Here is an 18516-nt window from a genome sequence, read left to right as displayed (position 1 = left end):
ATTAGATATAATAGCAAAATATACAAAAAAAATTAGAATGAGTTAATTACTTTATTAGTTGAATGATATTTTTTACTTTACAAAAAATTGGTGCGATGGTGTTGTTAGCCATTATTTGTGAGTATAGAGCCCCTTTCTTTTTTATTAATATAGATATATTTATCTTTCAAATTTTTTTCGGGACAATGTACAGTTTAGGGATAGAAAAACTAAATAATATAATGAGATAATATATTTCATATTTTATAAATCATTTTAAGATAATAATGTTATTTTTTCAAACTTATGAATTAGTAAATCTGATATTATTTTTAATAATTCCAAAAGTTCACACTTTATCAACCTCACTTTTGCCACTGTGATATTATTAGTCAATAAATACGAAACCTATAATTCTATTAAATTTAATTATGTAAAAGCTGTGATGCCTGTTTTTACATAATTTGTCATTTTAAAGAAGGCACTTATCTAAAAATATCTTATAACATACTTATTGCTTTTATTCAAATATTTAAAATACCACGTATTGATATACTCTCTGATACGATATGTAATGAGATTGATGTATTAGATATTACGTATAACGAGATTCACGATTTATTATGCAATATATTATTTATCTTTTTTTGTATCTGCTTTACGATTTTTATTTATTTTTTTGGATGTACTCTCTGATACAATATATAACGAGATTGATGTATTAGATGTTATGTATGACGAGATTCACGATTTGTTGTGCAATATATTATTTATCTTATCTTGTATCTGCTTCACAATTTTTTTTTTGGATATACTATCTGATACAATATGTAACGAAATTGATGTATTAGATTATATGTATAACGAGATTCACATTTTGTTGTGCAAAATATTATTTATCTTATTTCGTATTTGCTTCACGATATCTTTTTAAATGCATCTTGGGGGGGGGGGGGTTTGACGTTTATAAGCCTCTTAATCTCATCGTTTGTAATCAACCGACATGTATGTCTATATCATTAATCGATAGGTATTGGAATACGTACACAATGGCTTCGTTATCAGAAATAACGTCATAATAATGTGACATGCGACACAATTTTTACCTCATTGCTATGCAACATGTGGCACAATAATGTTATTACACAAGTTATTGTTAATTTTAGTTTCGTATAATCATCATAATTTTGTCATTGAAAATACACATTATTATAAATATGAGAGGCTGATAATAATTATTGAAAATCATCATTTGCAATGGATTAGATATTGATGAAGAGTGAACTCTCATTTAGATATAATTTTGCCAAAAGTATTTTTTTAGGAAAGCATAGCTATTTTTATAATAATAAAACTTTATTAAAATTTTAATTAGAAAAATATAAAAGTTGATGCATTTCATAATTTTAGCAACGGGCAATATATTACTTTTGTCACACCATATCCTCCTTCCCGGGCACTGTTTTCATACTGGGAAATCCCAAATTCCCGGACAGCGGAAAACGACAGCGTAGCAGTAAGCATTATCAACTCTATGCTCTATCATTGGCTGCTCCTCTCGTCTCCTCCCCAACACTGCTCCCCGCTCCATCTCCTCAATGTACATAATCCATTTGATGCTTTTTCCATTTACTCTACAATTTGTGTTTATTTATTCTATTTCACTGTAGTTCTTTTTTTTTTTTTTTTTGAACAGTATAAACCAGGCCATGTGGTGGTCGATGAGCAAATATCTGAACAGAACGGAAGCAATGTTCCAGCAGCGGCGCCGTCGGATCGGCGAATACTGGCGGTGCCTTTACAACGTTTCCGTTTCCGAACCTTCGACTTCTCAGACTTCATTTGGCTCATCGTGAAGTAATTGTTATTGATTTTATCCTTTTTTTCTTTTTGTAGTGTAATTCATTCTTCTTTTTTATGAATTAGATTACGCAAATAGCTCATACTCGTTTGGGAAAATCAGGATGGGGTTGCACTCAATGGACATTGACAAGATATTATTATGCTGCTTAGTTGTGATAAACATCATCGGAATTCCAGTCCAGGAATAAGTTCAATTTGTCTGAAACTAAGAAAATCAGAAAGCAGAAAGAGGAGAGGGGAGAAGAAGAGGTAGAGAAGCGCGAACGGTTTACTGTTGCGATACAGTCTCAAATCAACAAATTGTTTGGATCTGTTAGACTTTACAAGGAGTTAAAAGACTTGGAACACTTACTTCTAGGACAAGAAACACGACTTTAGAACAGGAACCTAGTACTGGACAGACAAACTTTATGGTAATTATGAACTAGATTTCAGAGATGCATCAATATTTTTATGGATGGTATACAATTGTTTACCACCCAAAAAGGGCTTTATACATATGCGGAGTTCAGGTCTTGATATTCAGTTAACCTCTCAAACCCAAAATTTAGGTGTATGCATCCAGGTCTCTTAATTGGTAGAGTAAGATACTGTCCAAATTCAATGAAAATTCAAAAAATGATTTTATATCCAAACCCTACTCGGGCCGTAAAAGTGTCAATGGGTAGAGTAAGATCCTGCCCAAACTCATTACATAATTTAGAGACACAGGCCCAAACTCAATGTATATACCATTGACGGTGAATCCAAATGCAATTTTAGTTTGTTTTGTATGTGTGTACACTGAATCGGGTGGGAAGTTGCGGGTTGGGGGATGAGTTGATGAAACAGGATCATGGCGAGAAAGAAAATCATCTGTAACTTTTTCTAGTCATAAGCCTGAAAAGCCGTTTTGGTTGGATGAAAAGGAATCCTCTGCATATTTACTTTTGTTTGGAATTGAAGCTGAACAGATTGGAGGGTTATCATGTCCTCGTGGGTTCCTTATCAACACAGAAGATAGAGACTTAATAAAAGAGAATCCGTCTGTTTCAAGCAAACAATTCAAATCATATTCTTATACCATTTAACGGGAGTGAAAGCTTTTGTTTTTTCCACAAAGATGGTTTGGTGCCCACATCCGCATAAACCATGGAAGAGAAACCGAGTTAGGTTAATGCTTTCTGAAACATCTCTTCTTCCAGAGGTGGGTGCCTAAGGAATAAAGGTTGCAACTTGTCTTAACTCTGCTTTCACTTTGCACATTCTGGTGGAATTGCTACGATGATGGAGACCCACGATAACGATTGCGGTCTGCTTATCTAAAGGTAATCAACTCTCTTTTAATCATTGGTAAGATTTTTCCTTCTTTTCTCCTGTGGTCAATTCATCTTTGTTTCCTGGATTCCTCAGTTTATTATTTTATTCTCTCTTAATGGATCCAAACTGCATGATTTCATTGTTTAAGCTACAGAAATCTGTGTTTGAGTTTCAAATGTTGTTAGGCAGTTTTATCTGGTGCACTGGTATAGGTGTATGTGATTAGTTGCACAGAAATCTCTAAATGCTGCATATGCCAAAACAAATTCTTTTGGGTAGCTTAATGGGCTGGACAAACTTGGATTTTATCCTCTATTCATTGCATGTTTGCTTTGATAGAAGGCTAGGGTATATTTACATGTTTAAAAGTCAAATTCATCTCTTGTCATCAAGTCAGCAAGAAGTGTGTGTGTGTGTGTGTTTTAAGTGGCTTCGATAATCACCTTTATTTCCATGGTGGCATGAATCTGAATATACAGCTCAAGTAGACGTGGTATACTGGTGCTCATCTTTAGGGCAGAAAAGACTGCATGAATTTCCTGTCCTTGGCACGGGCACACACCTACTAGGCACGTGCCCAAAGGATAAGATAGAAACAGGGTGGACTTACAAGCAAATACACGACATATAAATATACATGTATGGGTGCAGTCAATTGATCAAGCATTCAATATGTAGTGGTGGTTAATCATTTTTTATTAATGGATTAGATATTCTTGCGCTGCCTGGAAAATGTCAGTGTCTTGATGGACTCGTAAGTTTTCTGGGCTAAACAGTCTCTATTGCTGAAATGGGTGTCAAGGGATAATATCTATAGCCGTTTTCATGTATCCGGTTTGGGAAGTATGGAATCGTAGTAGGTGGCACAAAAAGAGGACATAGAAAAAAGGAGAAGACTCGTTATTTTATTGATTCTTTGGGAGTGTCACACAAAGTAACCTATTTGCTGGAAAAAGTTAAAACAATTAAAAGTGGTACTCAAATTATTAAAAAGTGTCAATTCAGAAAATTATTCTGAGGATAAGAACTTCTTGTACCATGGGCATGAATATGAGCGATTTTAAGTCTTTATTCTTTGTTTCATTAGTCTTTTTTTAAAGTATATTCCCTTTGACCCCGCATCTCTTCGTCGCTAGTATTCCACCATTATATGATTGGTTATTTTCTATCTCCAATTTTCTCCAGACAAGTTTAGAACCTACAAGAATCAACAGAAATAATTGAAATCGGTCACCTGCCATTTGAGCTTAGTCCTCCCATTGCTATCCTCTAATTTTTCAGATTTTCTCTTTTCCAGGATTAGTCTTGGCTGCATCACAAAGCATAAGGAAGCAGTTACTTAATTTAGTCATATTTTGAGAAATTCAGATGCTCTGTTGAATATCATACTTTGCAGAAGGAGATCAAAAGCATTAAAAACACGTTTTTTCATTGTATTAAGGATGTATCAATCTCAAATAACAATATATATGTAGCTGAGGTGAAAAATTAATGAAATAAACGTAAAATTAGATTGTATAATCCTGTTTGTACAAACTAAAATTTGAGAGTTCAGTTACTATTATTACCTTTTGCCTTTTCAATTCTGTATTTGCACTTTTTACTAGGAGATTGGTTCATGTGTGCGTGTCTGCATGTTGCGTTGAGGAAGGAGAGGGACCAGGGAATGGATTCTTTAAATTATCAAGTGACAAAAGTTGAAAGCCAAGCACCATCATTCCGAAGACACGTATTGCAGAAATCTCAGTTTAAAGAGAATGGTGGTTTCTGGGTTTGTATCCAAGGAGAGAATCATCTTTCCAGTTTTTCGTTGTCTTTATACTGTCAGACCCATGTAGATATTGTTAGGCTAAATTCATTAGGTTTGTATATGAAGAAGAATATTGATTTAGATATCATTTAGGATATATTTGGGTCAATATCCCAGTTAAATTTTCTTATTGATTCTGCATGGGAAAAATATTCAACGAGTACCAAATTGCTAAAGAAGATGAGAACCCAAAAAAGTAAATACCCGGTGCATTATATATCTGTTTGTAATATCTATTTGATAGCTTTCATTAAACTTCACCATTATGCTGGTTATTAACGATTTAAATGTGAAAGTTATACTTATTTAATGTGTTAAATCTAATATTTCAAATTCATAAGGCATAAAAGATCATGGTTGCATTAATCACAGACGGGTTATAGACAATCCAATTTATTAATTGCATATAAGAAGCAAGATTGTAGTGGCCCCTTTATCCCAGGAAAAACACGTAATTTAGCTTTGAATTCTTTAAAGAAAACTAAAAATACTTTTATAAGCATCGCATTTCCTATATTTTCGTTGTGGGTTTATCTATTTCTACGTAGTACATTTCACTCAGAATACGGAATAGTATACTATATACACATGGAAATGGGGACCTTTTCTACTGATGGTGTCTTATTCTTATGTTCTCCTATATATATGGCATATGCAGCCTCAGGCTTCCCATAGACAAAAATATTCAAAACCAAAACCCAAGTTTCTTTATTTTACTTTCTTTTTACTCATTCTTATAGGTCGCATACAATGGAGGGACATCAACTGCAACATCAGGCTGCCTGCATGAGGAAAGCCCTTTTTGATCAGGTTAAATCTCTCTTCACCATAGTAAAAGATCCACTCTTTACTGAAATTTTCCACACACAGTAACATTTTACACATAGATTTTTAATTACTTCATGTATTTATTTCATGAACTAGGAAATGTTGGGCCGCTCAAGTTCTTAAATTTATCTGATTAACTTAACTTTTAGTTTTTCACTCCATGCACCGAAAGCAAAAGAATAACTATGGGGGAAGGGAAAAAAAAACAATTATTACTATGTTCTTGGAGAAGTGCGGCTGCCCTATCTCAGTTAAGGGCAAACTTCACAATAATCATCAATCTCCTTTAGAAGTTAAGAGCTGTCTCCGTTGATCAATGCCCTATAATAGAAGGAAAATTCTAATCAAGATCGGATTTGGCTAAAACTTGAACTATTTATATGACAAGTGGAATACACTTACCATGAGATCAGTGTACAGTTTAAAAAGAATGATCAATCACATTGCAAGTGATCATATTTACTATGTAATTGGTTCGGTTCAGTCAAACCATAAAATTTCCATCATTGTAGTTCTTTTTTGCCCATTTATGTAACAAAGTCTTTGCTGATTGATCTATTGATGCTTGTCTTCTAGGGATATCTTGATGACCAATTCCTACAGTTGGAGGATTTGGAGGATGAAGCCAACCCTAATTTTGTGGAAGAGGTGGTTAAGCTATATTACAGTGACTCGGCTCGATTTATCCGAAACATAGAACTGACACTGTGAGTTGCTTTCTTGTGATTGTCAAAGTTAGATAATTTTAGCCACATTTTGCGTTATTTATGTATTCCTTTTATGTGGCGGTGCAGGGATAAAAATCCTTTTGACTTTGAGAAACTGGACGATATTATGCATCAGTTCAAGGGCAGCAGCTCAAGGTAAATAATATGGCACTTGATTCTCCAAAATGGTTTGATTTCCGAACAATGGGACAGTGCTACTTTTGGGACACTCGTGCAATTATGAGGAACTTTTGAGTCCAAATCGATAAGATCCGGGACAGCCCATTTTCAGGAGTCTATCACAAAATGCAGTACAAGTGGCAGTGACAAATACTTGTGCCCTGGAGAATCAATGAATTTCCGATATATTCCCACTTCCTCAACTGAGAGAGAAATGAATGAATAAAGGAGACTTGAAAATCCTTGTAAAATTATAGAACTAGGGAAAAAGGGAGGTGATAGAGAGAGTTATTTGCATATCACCCCCTTGTGAAGGTTGGGAGTGGGAAGGAAAAAGAAATATATATATATATACACATATATATATATATATATATATATATAGAGAGAGAGAGAGAGAGAGAGAGAGAGAGAGAGAGAATGAGAGAATATATATATATATATATATATAGAGAGAGAGAGAGAGAGAGAGAGAGAGAGAGATAGAAAATGTAAGCAAATCTCTTCCCTCCAGGGATTTTAGATGTTTTTAGATAAGAATCACATGCCTTTTTTTTTGTATGTATACAATATAAATATGTATCTAAATATATATATACATGTATTCAACTTTAACGAGGCTTCAAGTTCTCTACTTAGGCATGAAAATAGAATTTTTATTGTTGTACAGCATTTTTCGGAAACTAATGTCAAAATGTTAAACTTAGACATAAATTGTAATTTGGGCATGCATGGCTTTTGCAAGGCCAGGCCACAAAAGATTCGTTCACAACGAAAGTTAACTATTACCTTACTTTTTTTTCACTAACCAAACTGTTATGAAGCAACAAGTCTTTTCTGATATTTGCATGTAATGAACTTGATCGTCGTCCCCCTCTATATGCAGCATTGGCGCCAAGAAGCTCAAAACGGAATGCACACAATTTCAAGAATACTGCAAAATTGGGAACTTTGAGGGGTAATCTTTTTCCATTGTGCAAATTTTGGTGCGACACTCCCATATATTTAACATGCACCCTGTTATCTAAATTTATTGCTATCGTGCAGGTGCATGAGGACATTCCAAGAGGTAAAACAAGAGCATGCAGTCCTGAAAAAGAAGCTCGAGAGTTATTTTCAGGTCTTCCTCCTAGTGCATGTGTACAACTGCGTGTATGTCTGTGTAGACGTACATTTTGTAACCAATTAATTGTTGTTTTCTTGTTGCAATTTCAGCTAGCAAGACAAGCTCGTTAGTTCACCAACGGGCAAGGAGTAAATAAAGATTATGATGCCAAATAAGTGAATGTAACAGTTTAGAATCAAGTAGCTTTTGACTCAATGCATGCCAGTGACCATTTACATGCCTTCGTGTTTTAATTGTTCTTCACACGCACACACCCCAACATTAATTATATCATTAAAGGTAGGGCTGAAAAGGATAATCAAACTACTTAATATTTGATTCAAAATTTATTGATAAAAACTCGTTTGAGAGCGATCCGTTAATTTTACAAACCAAACTTGAACTTAAATTTTTGTTTAATAAATTTTGAGGCTCGATTTGAGCTTGATTCAGTTAGAAAAGAAATAATAAAATATATTTGAAAACATCAAACTATTCTAACTCGACTTATATTGATTTAACTAAAGCTAGTTTTGATATTTAATCAAATAAAGTCAACCACAAATTTTCAAGCTCGATTGTTATTCAAATAAACTCAAACAATAATATATTCAACACAATTCGACTAATTTACAGTTCTAATGAAGAGTCCCATCGGGTCTCTAAGGTTGGATTGATAAGATGGACTAGTGGACTGAAGAAATTCCAATAGGGTAATGTCTAAATGTGAATCTAAGGAATCGTTATAAAGACTAGTAAAGGCCACTGAGTCCAGAAAAAAACAAACCCTAGTCAAGATCCATTTGACTTGATTCGACTCTTCATGGGCTAGGGGTCCCCCTGCATTGTCAAAGACTGAGATTTTTTGCATAAAAATGCCCAATTAACCACACTCCGGGGAGAAGCAAAGTGAAGGCCCTTTAATCATCCACTCGCACCTCCGTAATGAAAAAAGTAGAAAAAGACTGAAACAAAAACTATTCAAAACCCCTTCCCCATGCATATCCTCTCACACCATATCCATGTATGATGTATGTATCCCGCTCCTCAAAAGAAGCTAAGGGAAAAGAAAATTCAGCGTGTGGCAAAAACACACTCATATAAATGCACACATTCAATACATGTGAATAGTACACAACCAAATGCATCCTAGATCTCATTTGTGAGTTTTAAGTTCAAATATTTCCAACTGTCCTTGTAAGCTATAGGAATGCAAACAGCATGAAACCAGTAAAGTGTTCACGCATTCTACAGCATCTGATTTACTTACGTAATGTATAGATGATAGAAATGAAGGTCTCTTGAAGTACTAATAGTCTCAAGGACACAATGTTCTTGAGCAGTCGCATGATCACAAAGAATGTAAGAGCTAACATGTTAACAACTAATGGCACACCATTTATCTATTGAAGAAGAGAAACAAAAGCTAAACATGTCTTACATCAGCATGGGTAAAAGGGAAAGGAAAAAATTGACACAATCACACAAGAAGCCAAAAAACAGCAATTGCGAATTCCAAATTGCTGAGACCACAAACACTTCGATGTAAATTGAATTACATGCAAGCAAGCAGAAACAGATTGATAATATCACCTACATATCACATGTTTCTTATCTGACAATTAGAACCCCAGAGATGCCACATACCAATATACATTTGCACTGGGATGAGAGAACAACATATCACGGGACAAACCCAATATCCTTAAAGTACTCATGCTCAAGAGCACTTCTGGCTGTAATTCTTTTGCTGGGATCTAAGCATAGCATTTTCTGCAAGAGTAAACAGCAAATTAATCATCTTAATCAATACATTTCTTTGGTCAAAACATGCATAAGGTGTCAGGCTTGTGGAAAATTGTCTTCCAGTCAACTACTAATAAAGCTAATGCTTGCAAGGGCCAATCATATGTCAAGCACACATGGTTCTCCAGGCAAAAGAAGGTGAGGAAGGCAGTAAGATTTAGAATAACACTCTCAATAGGTTATAACTGACAAATCTCAGCCCAGCCAACAATCCAATCGGAGCATCTAAGGCAAAAAGAATATGGGGCAAAAACAAAAGGAGCTCAAAAGAGTAATTTAGAGCAATACAATACACATATTTTGAGTTGTAATGCTAGATAGACATCATACAAATTTCAACAGTAATATTCTTCTAAAATACCCATGAGGAAATGAACTTACACCAAGGAGGTCAAGGCCAGCTGAATCAAGATTTGGAACTACAGTTGCCAGCTCCTGCAAAATATAGATGCGATATCTAAATGTTTCATAGGAAAAAAACAAAGAAACAGAAAATATAAAACTTATGCAAGTTAACCTTGGGTGGCCATTTCGGAAATGATGATTTAAAATCAGGCAGAGATGTCACTCCTGACCAGGTATCTTCAGTCGGGGTGCCCATGATTCTTCATTTCATAAGACACAACATGGAATAGGTAATAATGTTATGAATCACATTTTAGCAAATGAAATTGTGTTTTAATGAAAAAGTTGATATTGCATGGAAGAAGTTATTGTTTAGTCATATATATCACCTAAATATCCTAAAGAGTTCATCAATTTCAGAGTCCCCAGGAAACAAGGGTCGCCGGTTTACCATCTCAGCAAATATACAACCAACTGACCATATATCCACCGGAGTAGAATAGTGGCGTGATCCAAGTAGTATTTCTGGGGCTCTGTACCATAGAGTCACAACCTGCAAAAGATATTGATGGTTGAGAGAAGGGAAAATGAAACGAAGGATTTGCCGACTTGAAATTTCTTTACATGGGTTGGTTTTAAAATGACAATACTACTGATTGTCAAGTATAAGTATTTCTTCGGACCTATTTGATTGCGAAGGTAAGGGAGATTAGGATATCTAGTACTTGAATCTAGGAAAAGATTACATCAATATCAGGAAAACAGAAATGATAATTTTAGCATAATTGTTAGGTTTGTCATATACTATAAGATCGGAGACTAGTCTCAGTACAAGAAACAAAGTCAGGCAGGAGATGAAAGTCAGTAAGTTAAGTAAAAATAGCCTGCAAGAGACAGCATCAACTTCTGAAGCATTCACCTCATGTGTAAATGTCCTGACAGGAATACCAAATGCTCTGGCCAATCCAAAGTCTGCAAGTTTTAATGCATTAGTACGTCGATCTATCAGCAAGTTTTGAGGCTTCAAGTCTCGGTGAAGGACACGGTGAGAATGACAATAAGCAATTCCACGTAGTATTTGGTACAAAAATGTCTGCAAAATTGAAGATCGACTCAGTGACAACATTGTTTTGCAAGCAAAGGATTCTAAACTCATCTTCGTCAGGCCTCTGATATATATATATATATATATATAATATTTCTCTAGATGCATTTTTGCAATTGCATGCTTCATATTTGTTTACTCCAAATTTTTGTCATTGTAGTCTTCAATAGAAGAATGCCGCTCAACCTCTCTGCCACGATTGAGGGTGGTTGATAGTAATAACTATGACAAACGCAGTAACTTAACTGAAGCAGCAAGAACAACTCTAGCAAAGCTATTCAATTGTAGTAGAATTATTAATTCTAGCTGATAAGTTAGAAAGGCATAACTCCATGTGTGACAATCTCCTAAGATGCAAATATAATCTCAAAAGCATCAAGTTTTCCAACCTTCACCAGGCAGAAAGAGGCCACTCACTTTAACCAGACGAGGATTCTGAGAGAATTCTGGACAAGATTCCATATGTTTCTTTAAATCCAAGTCCAGATATTCAAATACCAGATACAAGCGCTTCTCACTGTGAACAACATCCTGCAACCTGTTACCCAAATATTCAGAGAAAGTTCAATGGTCATGACCTAGATACAAGACTTGTCTGCAAATGAAAAGGCAAAGAAAATTTTTAATGAAGTCTTCTGAAACGAAAATATCATATAAATTCAGTAATCATTATTAATTACATCTGATGAGGCACCATTATCAATTGGAAATAGCATGTAAAATGTGCACTGAGCAGTCTTTCACAGTCTCTTCTTTGTAATGATACATCTTGGTTCTCTTGGAATTTTTAAGTAGCCTGTTGGTTTTAATTTTTGTTGTACCTTACAATATTCCCATGTTGCATCTCTTTCAAGAGTGAGATCTCTCTGATAGCTGTGCTCGGTACTCCCTCATCTTCCTGCTCGAGCCGGATTTTCTTCAGAGCAATAGTTTCATTAGTTGTGCGATGACGACCCTTGTACACCACTCCATATGTTCCTTCACCAATCTTCTCAACTTTTTCATACTGCACGAGAAATTACAGAACATCACAATTCATTGCAAGCATAAATGAGTGCAGAAGTTAGGCAAAAAATCTTTACCTGCTCCATCTGTCAACAGCAATTATTCACCATCCGTTGGAAAAAACAAAAGGAAAGAAAGAAGAGACCAAGGTTAGGAAACAAAGCACAAGTAACATCAGAAGAGCTGTGAAGTGTGTAAGACAAACAGCATCTATGAACAACAAGCAAACTCAGGGATACTTCACTTTGACACAAAGCTCACAGACCAAATTTATAAGACAGAAGCGATGGCAAAATATTACAAAGTTGTTTTGATAAATTGGAAAAGGTGCTGAAATTAGCACCATGTAAAAAAATTCACCAACCAATATTTTTCCTCCAGTAACCAGAACCACAGATTTACACCATCTGCTCTGGAAACACAATCCACGTCCGCAGTTTATATCTCACACACAATGCCAGAAAAAACACCACAGATTTCACAGTGATCCACTAAAAATGTAAGCATAGCAAAAATCAACTAAACATAAAAACCAAGAAAACCAACACGCATTCTCCTCAACATAAAAAAATTTACGAGGAATAAAAAACAATGAAAGCAACTGCACGAGTAAATGCATACTATTAATACAGTGCATGAGTTCGAATAAATGCACTGTTACATCAACCAATTTTCCAGTAAAAATAGCAGACAAACAAAAAATCAAATAAAACCAATCAATTCACACCAAAGAAATCAACAATTAACAAGCACATACTAGCATCAAAAATCAAAAGATGCACCTACAGAGAAACAGAGTCACCGAGCTCGCATTACAATTAATGTAAATAACGCAACAAAAAACAGAAATAAATAAACAGAACAAGAGGAGAAACGATGGCGTTTTCACGTACCGGAGATCGATGAAATGTGGAGAGAGTGAAAAGAGTGTGAATAAAAAAGAGAGAATGCGCTGTGTTTTCTGCAATTTCCCGAGAGAGAGCTTTCATATAGGGTTGTCCTTTTTGTTATTTTATTTTTTCTTTTTTTCTTTCATTTTATAACTCACTGATTGGTTAAAGGTTTTGACCAAGGCTCATACGGTAAGTCAAGTCACTTTCTTTGCTTTTTCTTTTTCTTTTTTGCCCCAAATTAAAATATTAATTATTTTCTATTTTTTTAGGGTTAAATTCACTTTGCACCCTGAATTATACATAAAATGTGTTTACATCCCTGAATTATAAAATATTATAAAATAACCCCTCATGATATACACTATTTTTTTTTATAATTTCCATTACAATCATTCTTCTAAATATAATCTGAATTATTATTAATTTTTTATTTAAAATAAACACTACTCAAAATTTATAATTTTTCTATTGAGTATAAAATCTATATAAACTCCATAAATTTAAAATTCTTACACAACTAGTAAAAAATTTACATAATATTTGTCTGTGTGGTTATATATATTGATTTTTTTAAAATATAAATTGATAAATTGAAAGTGAAGAAGACATGTATTATTATTCAATCATAGTCCACACATGCATATGTTTACACGTGTTTATATTTGTTTGTTTGCATATTCATGCACATAATAAAATATATAATATTTAATAAATAAATAATAAGTCAATCGATAATTAGTATAAAATTTTATTTATTTTTCTTACAAATTCAATCTATTTTTCAAATCACATAAAATTTATGTACGATTATACTAAATTTTAATAAAATTGTAATGTAACTATCCCTTGAATATAATACATGAGTTATACTTTCAACCAAATATGCCCATATTTATTTATTTTTAAATGGATAATTAATTTAATCAGTTTCACAAAATTTAAAGAATATTTATTAATTTATCTATATAAGTATAAAGAAAAGATATGCTAAAGATATAAAATGATAATTTTGACATTGGTGGATCAATTTTTTATAATTGATAAAATAATTAATTTATTTAATTTTTAAAATTATAAATTTAACATAATTGTTGAATTAATATATTTATTCTTATATATAATATATTTTAAAATTATTTATTATATACACGTAAAATTATATTTTACAATGGTTAATATTTTTAAAATAAAAAAAAAATCACATAGATGTTGTTGGTTGTATATAATCGAGGTAGGTTGTAGGAAAGGCGAGATTCATACTACGTGGCAGAAAATAGAGTGACAATTGGAAGGGGGGCAAAAGACTTATTTATTATTTTCCGAATATATCCAACAAATAAACATTTTTCCCAGTTTCTGACCCCTGACCCTTTTTCCTGCATTTCACTTCTTCTGAAATTTTCTTCAAATAACTAGTTTTCTAGTTACGGTAACGGTAAATCTACCAGATTCCTTCCATCAAAATCGCCCCGAAATGGAACAAACCGTTATCCTAAAATCACGGTCGTTTTGTTTTAACTGGAAGAAGCCCATTTACATTTGGAGCCCGTTTGTGCAGGTCCAATAGCTATGGCCCATATTCGGATCTGGGAGATGACCCGTTTTATTATCATAATTTTCATTTATTCTTATTTATGGGTAAATAACCAATAAATAAATTCCAATTTCATTTATATTTAAATATGGAAAAGGGGGGAAGGCAGGGAGAAATTATCGCTCTTGTAATACTTAGGACCGCTCATGAATTTGTAGCTTTACGTATAAATAAAGGGTAAATTGTTGTGGTTGGATATTTTTCTTATGTTTTGAACTTTTTTATCGAATTGAGTGTGAAGAATGGGACCGTTGACTGCAAATCGTGATACTGTTACAGCTGAAAACTGTGCTCAAGGTATGCATGCAGCTACCGTTGTTTCACAATAGCTAGTGGAAGAAGTCGTATATTGTTATTCTCATGCTCTAGTTACACGACTTTACGGTTCTTGCACCATTTCCAGCTAGTGCTGTTGCTGGATTCAGAGCTGCTTTTATTGCATGTGTGGCCACTGCAATTCCTACAGTATGTGAATACATTGCTTATCATTATAATTCATAATGATTTATGAATTATTTTTTTCATATATATTACCTGTAAATTGCAGTTGGCTGCGGTTCGTACAATTCCTTGGGCAAAAGCAAATTTGAACTACACTGGTCAAGCTCTCATTATATCCGGAGGTATGTCTAATTCTGAGTCCCCACCCCCACCCCCACAGTTGTCTTGGGAAGAAAAATTATGACAAGATCTTGAATTTGTGTCAAAATAGATCATAATTGAAAGGGATAATTACATCTATACTCCATAATTTATGGTTTATTTATACAAATCAGTCTGTTTTTTTTTTTTTTTTAAATTAAACATACCCATACTAAATATCAACATTATGCACATAAACCACTCTTGTTTTTTCCAAAAAAAAAATAAACATACACCCCAAAAACGTCAACAACATTACACAAACTTTTCATACTTTTTTATTGACAGTTAGTTTATATAAATATGCAAAAAATATAAATTAAATAAGCTATAAATTATGAGTTGTATATAAGTGAATTTGGTTTGATTGTCCGCAGCATCAATAGCAGCCTACTTCATTACTGCCGACAAAACTATACTGGAGACAGCAAGGAAAAATGCAGATGCTCGTTATGATAGAAGAACCTGAGCACAAAACAAGTGTTTGATGTTCATATTTTTGAAGCCGTAGGACTATATTTCTATTCTTTTTTCTCTTCTCTATTTTTGTGCTTCTTAATTGAGTTGAGTCCGAATCTTCGCCCAAAATTTATGATCTATTTTAAATTTTATGTATTTAGATATATTTTTTTAAAATTTAATTCTCAACTATAAAAGCATAAATGTTGAGGTATGCATATCAGGAATCAATTGTACTATCCCCTTGGGGAATGCAAGCACGTGTCAGCCTTTCCCATTGACTTGCGTACTTGTAGGCCTGGAAGGACCTCCATCGTAATTGGGCCCACCTTGTTGATTGTGGTAAATGGGCCGTGGCGTACTTCTATTGGGCCTTCGCTATTTTAACCCACATCATTGATTATTCATCTATCAAAATATAGTTTGAATAAAATATTAAAATAAAAATATCGTTCTGTATATATATATATATTAAATTAGGGATGTTAATCAAACACGTAATTTCAAATTTATTATAAAACCTTATATTATAGAATATAGTTCATACCATTAATACATCAAGAGGGTAAAATAATATTCAACATATTTTTTCTTGAGTTATTTCGGGTTTGAGCCTTAAAAGATTTGTGGTTTTTTTTTCATATTCTAATCACATATATGAAGCATGACAAAAAGCACAAACACCTAAAGCCAAATATGAATATGGAAGAAATAAAAACAAGGAAATGTCTTTTTATGGTTTAAATTACGATCAGTTTCTTTAAAGTTTCACATATTTATAAATATTTTTTATTATTAAAAAATTATCAATACCTCTTCATCTTAAGGTTCGTATAACAAATAGCCAAATTCATTAATTTTTGTTAGATTTTCATCCATTTTTTACGGCGAACTAACAAACATACCATCGTTTATGAATTATAATTTTACTTATTTTTAAAAAAAATATTTTTTTTGACTGAATGAATATTTTCTTACAATTTTTAAACTTTTGTCATCCTACCTCATTTCATTTTTTTCAATTTCTTTTTTCTTTAAAGAGTAAAGAAAACACAAAGTTGACAATTTCAAACCTACATAAAAATATTAAATAATTTATGAAATATAAAAAAATATTTATAATTTTTTAAATAATAAAATAATATTTATAATTATGTCGAATATTTATAAAGCTCGTCACAATTTACGAGAATTTATAATTCATACATGGATCAAATTTATTTGTCTTGGCCCAATTAGTGTTTGGGCTAACGGCCCAAGTTAACATTAGCCCTATAATTAGCTTCATTCGTCACTCTCTTCGGCTTTTGCACACCACACCGGCCTTCCTTCTCCAGTCCTCCTCAGCTCACGAAACGCCGCGTTTTGAGGTAAACCCTAATATCTATTTTATGTAACTCGATGTGATTGCTGAAGTTTTGGGAACGTAATGTATCGGTAGTATTCCTGTCTTCTGTGATTTTTTGGATTTATGAGAAATTTGATTTTGAGCTTATTTTGTATATTGAATTGCTATTTTCCCGGCAAACCAAATCGGTAGGCTCTGGATTTTGATTCTAGATGTGAAATATTGGTATTCTTTTTCTTGAATCAATTCTTTGTTATTACCCTCCATTTCTTCAGCACGGGTTTGTTGCAGATGTTCGTTTGTCTTTGGAATTCAAGAATTTAAATATGATTCAATTGCAGCGGCTGTCAAGATCGATTGAAAGACTGATCCGAAGAACTAGCTTGTCTGCCTAGGTTTCTCCCTCAAAAACTGTAAACTCTCCATCTTTTTCCACTTCTTGGTGGTTCTGATCCATGGGTACCCCAGAAACATCACGAGAACCTTGCCCTGACCGTATTCTTGATGATGTCGGCGGAGCCTTTGGCATGGGCGCTGTTGGTGGTGCAGCTTTCCATTTTTTGAAGGGTATCTATAACTCTCCTAAAGGTGAGCGTCTGGTTGGGGGATCTCAAGCTGTCCGCATGAATGCTCCTCGTGTTGGTGGTAGTTTTGCAGTGTGGGGTGGGCTCTTTTCCACGTTTGACTGCACAATGGTATACATCCGACAGAAAGAGGATCCCTGGAATTCCATCATAGCTGGCGCAGCCACTGGAGGTTTTCTGCAAATGCGGCAGGGACTAGGTGCTGCTTCACGATCAGCACTATTTGGTGGTGTGTTACTTGCTTTGATTGAAGGAGCTGGTATTATGTTAAATAAAGTTATGAGTGGACCACAGAGCTTTCCACCTATGGAGGAGCCACTACCGAACGCGCCTGGTGTGCCTGGGTATCCAATGGGGCAAATTCCTGGACAAGCTCCAGTAAATGTTGAGAGTATGGGAGCTGGATCCTCATCATCATCATCATCGCCACAACCTTCATCTTCTTCCTCATCATCTTCGTGGTTTGGAGGCTTTTTTGGTGGTGGGAAGAAGGAGGAGACAAGTGCTAACAATGGAAGCAAGACAAAGGTTTTGGAGAGCTTTGATGCTCCAAGTCCACCATCATTCGAGTACAAATAAGTCCAAGGGGAAATATCTCTGGTAACTGAGATAGTGACTTTCTATCTGATTTTGCAACTGTCATATGGAGATGTAGATTGGTTGATTCTGATATCAAATTATAATCTTTGATTTCGTCTTGGTAGCTCTGGTATTAGATTTATTAGATAAAGTAGGTTCAAGCATACAAGTTGCTTGTTCTCTTTTTCATTTTTCCTTTTTTGTTGGAACTGGTCATTTTACTATTGAGTTATTGCTGTTATTTTGTATGAAAATTGTACACATTGTTCCCACAGGTTTCCTATGTGCTTTGAATTAAAATTAAAGAAGAATCTGAAAGTGAAGTTGTCAATCAAATTCAATATCTCCCGGAATTGAGAGACCCCCCCCCCCCCCCCCCCCCACA

The 18516-nt window shown here is 34.0% G+C and overlaps 4 protein-coding genes across 11 annotated transcripts in view; 3 read left to right on the top strand and 1 right to left on the bottom strand.

Annotated features, from left to right (window-relative positions):
* LOC105164722 (histidine-containing phosphotransfer protein 4-like) lies at nt 1407–8011 on the top strand. Of its 3 annotated transcripts, none has more exons than XM_020694516.1 (8): nt 1407–1579; nt 1676–1836; nt 1943–3149; nt 5692–5761; nt 6356–6486; nt 6574–6642; nt 7553–7624; nt 7714–8011. In XM_020694516.1, exons 4-8 carry the CDS (start codon nt 5702–5704, stop codon nt 7853–7855), a joined length of 474 nt encoding a protein of 157 aa, XP_020550175.1. In that variant the 5' UTR covers nt 1407–1579; nt 1676–1836; nt 1943–3149; nt 5692–5701; the 3' UTR covers nt 7856–8011. The 3 variants fall into 3 exon arrangements, with proteins under 3 accessions (XP_020550175.1, XP_020550176.1, XP_020550174.1); XM_020694517.1 differs by having other exon boundaries at nt 1676–3149; nt 7714–7786; nt 7882–8011; XM_020694515.1 differs by having other exon boundaries at nt 1676–3149.
* On the bottom strand, nt 9149–13073 carry LOC105164721 (cell division control protein 2 homolog A). 3 transcript variants are annotated; one of them, XM_011083450.2, is made up of 9 exons: nt 12926–13073; nt 12110–12118; nt 11849–12033; nt 11445–11565; nt 10842–11015; nt 10312–10475; nt 10095–10182; nt 9959–10012; nt 9149–9544 (listed from the first exon to the last, which is right to left on the bottom strand). In XM_011083450.2, exons 1-9 carry the CDS (start codon nt 13019–13021, stop codon nt 9455–9457), a joined length of 981 nt encoding a protein of 326 aa, XP_011081752.1. In that variant the 5' UTR covers nt 13022–13073; the 3' UTR covers nt 9149–9454. The 3 variants fall into 3 exon arrangements, with proteins under 3 accessions (XP_011081752.1, XP_011081755.1, XP_011081756.1); XM_011083453.2 differs by having other exon boundaries at nt 12110–12142; nt 12926–12974; XM_011083454.2 differs by lacking the exon at nt 12926–13073 and adding an exon at nt 12819–12895.
* Nucleotides 14717–15766, top strand: LOC105164720 (early nodulin-93-like). Its single transcript, XM_011083449.2, has 4 exons — nt 14717–14816; nt 14923–14984; nt 15067–15142; nt 15539–15766. Exons 1-4 carry the CDS (start codon nt 14762–14764, stop codon nt 15628–15630), a joined length of 285 nt encoding a protein of 94 aa, XP_011081751.1. The 5' UTR covers nt 14717–14761; the 3' UTR covers nt 15631–15766.
* LOC105164719 (mitochondrial import inner membrane translocase subunit TIM17-2-like) overlaps nt 16903–18516 on the top strand; it is a 3405-nt gene continuing 1791 nt past the window's right edge. For 2 of the 4 annotated variants that reach the window (XM_020694777.1, XM_011083447.2), the window contains exons 1-2: nt 16905–16990; nt 17260–18152. In XM_020694777.1, coding sequence (XP_020550436.1) covers nt 17424–18131 — 708 coding nt within the window. In that variant the 5' untranslated portion in view covers nt 16905–16990; nt 17260–17423 and the 3' untranslated portion in view covers nt 18132–18152. Of the gene's footprint in view, nt 16991–17243; nt 18153–18516 lie in introns of all 4 variants that reach the window. The other 2 variants (XM_011083445.2, XM_011083448.2) reach the window with 2 other exon arrangements.

Source organism: Sesamum indicum, linkage group LG6 (assembly GCF_000512975.1).
Source record: "Sesamum indicum cultivar Zhongzhi No. 13 linkage group LG6, S_indicum_v1.0, whole genome shotgun sequence".
NCBI classification, from domain to species: Eukaryota; Viridiplantae; Streptophyta; class Magnoliopsida; order Lamiales; family Pedaliaceae; genus Sesamum; species Sesamum indicum.
Note: the sequence above shows the minus strand (reverse complement) of the source record. Positions and strands in the feature narration are given on the sequence as shown.

Coding starts and splice junctions, on each gene's coding strand:
- LOC105164720 (XM_011083449.2), top strand. CDS start 14,762: ATGGGACCGTTGACTGCAAATCGTGATACTGTTACAGCTGAAAACTGT. Junction 14,985..15,066: donor TGGCCACTGCAATTCCTACA/GTATGTGAATAC, acceptor TGTAAATTGCAG/TTGGCTGCGGTTCGTACAAT. Junction 15,143..15,538: donor AGCTCTCATTATATCCGGAG/GTATGTCTAATT, acceptor GATTGTCCGCAG/CATCAATAGCAGCCTACTTC.
- LOC105164721 (XM_011083450.2), bottom strand. CDS start 13,021: ATGAAAGCTCTCTCTCGGGAAATTGCAGAAAACACAGCGCATTCTCTC. Junction 11,566..11,848: donor CAACATGGGAATATTGTAAG/GTACAACAAAAA, acceptor TTTGGGTAACAG/GTTGCAGGATGTTGTTCACA. Junction 10,183..10,311: donor GAACTCTTTAGGATATTTAG/GTGATATATATG, acceptor TATGAAATGAAG/AATCATGGGCACCCCGACTG.
- LOC105164722 (XM_020694516.1), top strand. CDS start 5,702: ATGGAGGGACATCAACTGCAACATCAGGCTGCCTGCATGAGGAAAGCC. Junction 6,487..6,573: donor CGAAACATAGAACTGACACT/GTGAGTTGCTTT, acceptor GTGGCGGTGCAG/GGATAAAAATCCTTTTGACT. Junction 7,625..7,713: donor AAAATTGGGAACTTTGAGGG/GTAATCTTTTTC, acceptor GCTATCGTGCAG/GTGCATGAGGACATTCCAAG.